The following is an 8,226-nucleotide window of genomic DNA, read 5'->3' on the forward strand; positions in this document are numbered from 1 at the left end:
ACAAGGTACATTTCAGGAGACCTACATTTCGTTACAGTTGGATTTATAATAGTCCTTTGAAATATGAAAACACAGTCTGACTATTTTATAGACCGACGGACGGGAAGGTTTGTACGAAACTCTTCGAATTTCCTATCGCAGTGTGTGCCTCTCCTTTTCGTTGATATGGCCTGTTTGTACGCTTTAATAAATATTTTATTTTTGTAATTCCAGTTCAGTTCTTCTTAATGTTCTGCACGCATCAAGTGATACAAGTCAAAACATTTTAAATTAAGAAAATATTTATTTTATTGAAGGCTTTTGTGAGTATATTATCATTCAAAATATTTCATATACATACGCAATTTTACATAAAAAAACCAGTTGTGAGTCATAAAATACACTATTTGCATGTATACGCCTTGTCATTTTTTTAGTGAGAAAATGTAATTATAAGTTTGTACAAGTCTGAAATCGATTTAGATTGAAAAGATTTTTTTTTTAAATTTCTTTTTGTTTTGAACAGTGTTAGACCTCATAAACAAAAGTCGATATTAATCTGTAGGAAATAGTTTAAACAATGGCTTTATGAAACTGTTTTATGTGGGACAAAGTTATTGTCTTTTTTTTTTATTTAGTATTTAAAATGTCCTTATTTCACTTAAGGAATGACTGTTATATTTCTTCTGTCTATGAAAAAAACTCCATAAAAATGTGTTGTACACTGAATAACCCGCGTTGCGAGTTATTTAAAAGTTTGTCCAATATTTTTTAGTTTTTTTCGAATGGACAGAAAAAATATTACCGTCATAAGTTACTTACAATTTTATTCTGAATTCCATTTGTATGAAGCAAATTTTAAAACAAACATTGGTGACGTCATGATCATGTCTATGAGTTGATAGACTAACACTTTCATCCGATCAGAAGACGTGTTACATCAAGAATTAAATTATTTCACAATAAAAGATAATGGCGACGGATATACAGTTACAATGTATAATCACTCTGTCCCATTTTATATATGCAAAACCAATTTCCTACCATTAAAAAGTTTAGTTTATTTTATTTATTAAGGTGCAAATAATTTAATAAAAACCGTATGATAATATTAGAAGTTAGACACCTTTCTGAATAAATAAATTCGACACAATTTAGAAACATAAATAGCGTAAATATGTTTTGAAATATTTTCAATCAGACAAAACTTGTTTTAAATTTTCCCAGAAAACTGTATCGCAATATTCGTCATTCGGAAACTCTATGTACGATTGTGATTGTACGAGTTCCAATAAAACCAAGGGTAACTTATTGGTTGAAATTTGTTCAAGAAAGATTAAATATACAATGTTCTCTCCATCTCGTGAGTATATACTTTCCATTCGCGCAATATTGAATTCAAACATGCACCAGTACGAGTTTAAGAAAGGGCGACTGATGATGCAAACTGTCTTGCGACTTCTGTGTATAGCATCCGTAATGTTGGCAGCGATTTCATTTCCGACAAGAAAATCGCGTTTATGAAGACAAATCCGCAGTTCTCCTTCTCCTTCAACATGGTTGATAAATTTGTCATGAACAAAATTTTGGTCTTCGTCAGCATAGGAAACAAATGCATCAAAATCGTAGGAAAGGGCGTTTTTGAATATACTCGGCGCTTTTTTATATTTTAGTTTTGCCATGAAGTAAATATATCTAAGCTTCCATCGATATCTATATATAATACAAGTTGTTACCGCTACAACGAAAAGAACCAACGCCGAACAAACAACTAAAATCAAACCAAGATACGAAGAACATTCTTTTTCGAGTATTTGTTCAAGGTCTTTCGGATGTGCCAGAGACATTTTGGTCAAATTTGACAGCTGACAGGAATAAGATTGTAAGCCGTTAAAACGAATCTTTGTTGTTGCCATCCACCTTATAAAGTTAAGGTTGCTACATACACATTGGATTGGATTCCTGCTTAAGTCTATTGTGAAATTTGGACTGTATTTTGCAACTTTCTCAAGATTGGTTGTTTCACCAGCATCCAGGAATCGTATCACATTATTTGACAGGTCCAAAAAAGTAAGTTTTCTCATGTGATCAATCTTAAATTGCATTTTTTCCAACACATTCCTTTTAAGATTTATTTCTTTTATTGATTGATGCGACTCAAAAATTGAATAAGGCAATCTTGGAATTCGGTTGTCTGACAAATCAATGATTTCTAATTTCACCAGAGGCCGAAATATTTCCCCCTTTTCGTCGTTTGGTAGAATAAATCCTAACAAATTATTCTGAAGCAGAAGTTTTTGAATATTTGAAGTTCCATGGAAAAAGACATTAGAAATGTTCGAACAGAAATTGTTAGATAAATCTAGCTCGTTTAAATGAGGTAAATTGACTATAGGACCTTTCAATGAGTAGAATATGTTGGAGGAGACATCAACCTTTTCTAGCACATTTTCACTGAAACGGAGCCTTTGAATTTCAAATTCGGATTTACTATTCGCGAAATACAATACACGAAGTTGCAAAGGTAGATTAATTATGTTCAACACATCCAGTTTAAAACCGTCATTGAATACCATGAATTGCCGAGACATCGTTGATACCTGATGTTCCACTATAACGTTATTAAACTCATACACAGTTTGTTCGAAATCCGTCTCATCTAAATCCGAAACACAAAACCCTTCATTGACTGGTAGGTGTGATGTGCTCCGAAATGAAATATTTAATACTTTTACTGATAACTGTCGAAACTCCAAAACATATTCTCCATACGAAAGTGGATTGTCACTTATAGAAATTGTATCTATTGTTTTCGGTAAGAGACTTATCAATCCTGCTTGCAAAAGCTGAATACGATTGCTATCAAAATACATCTCCTTTATTTTGGTGTTCCTTAGAGGTACTAAGTGATCTCTCATCAGCATCTGATTCATTGAAAATGTCGGTACCAATTTTTTAAATTTGAAGATTTCAATTGATGTTTTTGATAAATCAGTGGTGACATTTTTTAGTCCTCGAAATCCTAACCGAGTATTGTAAGATATGTCCAAAAACTGAAGATGATGCATATGTGCGAAGGTACCTTTCCATATACTGTTTAATGTGTTGTTTGACACATCTAAATAACGCAAAGTTGTAATGCCTTTAAATGTATTATAATCAAGTTGTTTAGGCTTGCATGATGAGGACGATAAATCTAGATGGATAAGAAACCCTAGTTCTTGTAACTGCTGACCGAAAGTTATTTTGTTGATAAAAGTTGCATTCAAAGTTTCAAGCTTGAGTATCAAAGACAGATCTGGAAATACAGTAATTCGATTGTCCTTAAGGTTTAGTTGTCGTAGTTACGTTAGATATTTAAAGCATTGTTTCGGCAATTCTGTGTTATTTTGCCCTAGTGTATTGCCTTGCAGGTTCAAACGCAACAAGTTCTTCAGTCCTTTAAACGAATTTGACATCAGTGTAACAATAGTGTTATATGATAAATCCAACTCTTCAAGAACAGTGTGGGCAGAAAATATTCCTTCAGGTATGTTTCTTATATTGTTTCTCGCTAGAATGAGTGTTTTTGTGGAATTCGGAAACGTGGGAATATGAGATAATTGTTTTCCCGTGCAGTCAACCTGAAACTTTTTATAGGTTTTACATGTGGTTGTCCTCTTAAAGCTACTAATTTCAGAATCTTCTTGACCATGTTGAGTGGTAGAAATAACCAATCCAAGAATGAATACATAAGTCGAAAACATGACGCTACGCTAAAAGGAAAAACAGAATTAAAGAAAAATATTTAGACATTATTTTATGTTTTCATTCGGTTATTGATTGTTGCTTAACATCAAACTGCAATTATCAAACGCACGATTACATAACTGTATGTCACTAATATTTTAATTGTACATGCTACATGTAGCACGAGTAATATCTTGAGCTTACTTATTCAGAATTCAACTTTCAAAATCAAGGTATATCGTCACAACGCGTAATGCTCTAATTTTTTATGAGCCTAAAAGTCCTCGGTCTATCTCTTTTGTGATCGTTAGTTGAGTGGGTGTGTACAACATGCACAATCTGTTTTTCCTTTTTTTCGATTCGGCTTATAACGCGATAATTCAATCCTGGTATCTATGATGAGTTTATTTAGATATCATTACGATATGAATTTGTAATAAGTTTTTGATGCGCTGTTGTGAAAAAGTTCAAATTAAAAGTTGAAGTGCAATTCACCATCTCATTTTGCTTGGCATTAAGTTGTCAATTTCTGTGTCATTTGATTTCTTGTGGAGAGATGTCTCATTGGCAATCGTACCACATTTTCTTTTTTTATAAGTATTGTGCATGGTTGTTGTTAAGAAATATATTTTTTATCCCAATTAAATCGTCTATAAGTTCTTTAAGCGTCAACCTTCTCTTATATCACACTAAGAAGTTTTATTTGAATAACTGCAATGATAGAAATTTCTTGCTAACTCTTATTTTGATTAGGCAAGTTGGAGTAATGAGCAGATGTCTGTATAATGATGCATATTTTTGCATACACATTTCCATTGAACACAGTGTTTTTGTCCATGTTCGTAAAGATTTAATTTTTTATCCAATCTTATTCAAATTTATGTTCATTATGATTGAATTGACCGTTATTGAAAATTTATGTCACGGACACCATAATATACACAAAAGTAGTATCCACAATTCCTTCTTCTTTCTTACATAATTGTAACCGTTAGGCGGCTTATAACTGACAAACTAATGGTCAAAATACTGTGGTGCGGTTATAGGATAATATATATAGATACCATAAATAGTTAAATACATACGTGTACCTTTTATCCCAAGCAACGAATTTGTACTGATTGCTATTAATTAAAAATATGTATTTAAGCACAATTGTCTTAATTCATCGGATGAACGATCCTTTGTTCTTATTTCCTTGTAATTATTTCCGCACAAATCTGGAACACCATACAATTTAGTTTCGATTTCAATACAATGTTGGAATTTCCAAAAATGTACTATACTAGCATATGATAATCAAATACCACTCATTTCCTAAAATCGGATAATATACATATTTCCGTTAAAAATCAATGAGAGAAAATTAGGCTTTATGGATAACATGTAAAAAAAGATTGATTTATTTATTGTTCATGTTTTAGCACTATTTGGCCTCATCGTGGTAATCACTTTTTATTGGCAGAGGAAGCTGGAGTGCTCGGTGAAAGCCACGGACCTCGACAGGAAAACGGAAATTCTATTCTATTGAGATAGAAATCGAACGCACCTGCCATATGCGGAGTTTAATCTCACTCGTAATGACAGGCTAGTGAGACATGGTAGATGAACTTTTTAGACCTCTCGAATACCGATGCCTCTGAAAAATAAGAGGTGACTATCAATAGTCATAAATGCTCTCTCTAGTATTCAATATGTCTCATTACCATGAACAAAAAAGTTAGCAGGCAAAAAAAAAAAAACAACCTACCGGCCGGAATTTATTCACAAAGGACATGTATTAACATCTTTGTTTAAATAAATTATTTTTTACCCAAAGGACATGTGATGTTAAATGGAAGGAAACACGGATTTGTATCTATATCGATTTTGGAAAAAATAAAAAAAAAAGCTTATCGTTTTCAAACTGATATATCATGACGCCATTGTGTGTCTGATCATGTGATTTACTAAATATTTTTAAAGGGACTTATATTGTAATGAACTTAGTATATGAAATTGATAGGGTGCCGATTTTTTAAATATTTTTTTTACTGACTTTTCGATTTTACAGTTCAATGAACCAAAAGTAAAAAAATGCACTTGATTTTTTTAATAATATATATTCTATCACGTTTCTGGTTTGATGGGATTCAATTTGAAAGCTTTTTTTGCGCTCTGTGGTCAAACTATGTGCTAGGGTTCTTGCATACTTCATATATTTCCGGATTGTCATATTTTAAAGTACAAACCACATTACCATCCAAAACTCTATTCTAGTCACCTCTTTTTCTCCAAAATGCTTTCTTTAGTGGTAGATACATAGTAATGGAGTATTTCGTCCGCCGTCTATACGTACTTCCTACAGTACAACTTACTGTCGAAATCACTCTGTATTTAAAGTCATAAGAAACCTCAAATTAAAAAAAATATGCATATGTTTTTTATAACAAAATTGATAGTTTTCATTATAAAACTTATGTACATATACTTTTTTCTGAAGAAAGTTCTGTAATTTGTCCACATTTAGAAGAAGTTTACTTATTTTTAATTGCTTGCTTCTAGGAAGCAATTCGCTGACATATTTTCCGTATGCATAGTGACCTGAGCGTAACCCTCCTCGTACAAAACCGGTGATCGCAATACTCATGAATCTGTCATTAAAATAAACAATTATCGGATTGTACATGTTAAACACGTGCCCAATACCCATGCTTTTTATTATTTGTTTACTATAAAGTGACAATCGGTAAACTTTGGCTTCAAAACACAGCATTTAATGAGCAGCCATATTTGTTAAATCATAACAGACAGAGAGAACAAAATTATACGATATATTTGCGTAAAAAATGAGAAAATATATACATGCATTGGTTCAAGAATTGGATAAACGTTATTTTTCACAACTCACTGGTTTCTTATGACTTTAAATGTTCCGCATTGGTTGATTAATCTGTACACATTGTTTAGAGGGTCTCTAACTTGACAAATTCGTAGGTATGGCCAATTTGCAAAATAAAGTATTTAATTACTCATTTAGTCCCTTATTTAAAAATAAATGATATGTTATAGTGTGTCTTTTTATGTTATAATGTACTACTGTTTCAGATTAGGGTGATGATTGTCGCCTGTTAAAACGTTTGAACCAGCTGCATTTGTTTGCACAAGTAAGGAACTTGTTCTTCAGTGGTTGTCGTTTGTTATTGTGGTTCATATGTGTTTCTCGTTTTTCGATTTTATATAGATTAAACCTTGGTTTTCCCGGTTGAATGGTTATAAACTAGTCATTTTGTACCCTTTATAGCTTGTTGCTCGGTGTGAGCCAAGGCTCTATGTTTAAGTCCGTACATTGATCTATAATTCGTTACTTTTTTTTCACAAATTGTGAATTTGATATAGAATTATTTCATTGGCACTCATACCACATCTACTTATCTCAAAATAAAGAATTAAGATATTCATTTGGCCTATATTTTAGTCTTTAAAGTAATGATGAGTTTTTATAAATGTTTATAATAGAGAATAAAATTCAAAGTAGAGAAATAGTGGAATATGATAGAGTTGACATCATGTCATTTGTTTAACCTTTTTTTTTAATAAAAATAACACACGTATGTATTGAACAGTGTGCACCCGATTCATTATATTAGGTTATTTTTTTTAAAATAAAGAAATTCAAGTGACCATGGGAATTTATCAATTTAACACTTTGTATGATGATGTACAATGTAACTGTATGAGGAGATACCGGACAGACCATGATCTCTTTATGCAGCTAGAATAAAAAAAAACACAGACTGAGTCCAACTACCTGTCATTTTCAGAATATTCATAAGACATAAAATGTATGTGGCCATGTACACCTCCATTATGTGTTCGAACATCCTACAATATATTTAAGTTGTACCTCCAAACATGTAGGAGGAGATAGTCAGACAATTATGATCTCTTTGTGCAGCTAATACAAAAAACTGACTAAGTCCAACTACCAGTCAAATATGTAATAAAACCTGTGCTACTTTTAGAGATAGGTGGTGTCAAAATTAAAGACATTTTCTCAAAATTTCGTGTTTTTTTTAACATTTCTATTCTGTGGATAGACATATTTTACATGTTTGTTTCGAAGATAAACACATGCGGATTTTTTCAAAAAATATTTGGAAAATATTCTTTATATAATAGATATAGGGAGATGTGGTGTGAGTGCCAACGAGACAACTCTCCATCCAAATAACAATTTAAAAAAGTAAACCATTAAGTATGCTTTAAATATGTTGGAAATAATTGTTTTTTATCAAAGTTTCAGGATTTTAGAAAAAACGGCATCTAAATTGATTTATAGGAATTTCATTGGTTATATTTTCATAAAAACTAGTACAAATATTCTTTATATGTAATCAAACCTGATATCGTTTTAAAAAAGGTCTTTGGACTCGTTTTCGAGTTAAATCAATTTCAATGAACTTGTACTGTTGTGGAATGTTGTAATGATTGAAGACCTTTTGTTCAAATATGATTGCTTGTAAAAGATAAAAAGGA

At 31.7% G+C, this 8,226-nt stretch overlaps 1 protein-coding gene across 1 annotated transcript; it reads right to left on the reverse strand.

The window, feature by feature from the left end:
* Positions 1 to 270: 270 nt before the first annotated feature.
* On the reverse strand, positions 271 to 3,172 carry LOC139486606 (toll-like receptor 4). The gene is made up of 2 exons (XM_071271532.1): positions 1,024 to 3,172; positions 271 to 669 (listed from the first exon to the last, which is right to left on the reverse strand). Exon 1 carries the CDS (start codon positions 3,045 to 3,047, stop codon positions 1,173 to 1,175), a length of 1,875 nt encoding a protein of 624 aa, XP_071127633.1. The 5' UTR covers positions 3,048 to 3,172; the 3' UTR covers positions 271 to 669; positions 1,024 to 1,172.
* Positions 3,173 to 8,226: the final 5,054 nt, after the last annotated feature.

The sequence above is a fragment of the Mytilus edulis genome, chromosome 1 (genome assembly GCF_963676685.1).
Source record: "Mytilus edulis chromosome 1, xbMytEdul2.2, whole genome shotgun sequence".
NCBI classification, from domain to species: Eukaryota; Metazoa; Mollusca; class Bivalvia; order Mytilida; family Mytilidae; genus Mytilus; species Mytilus edulis.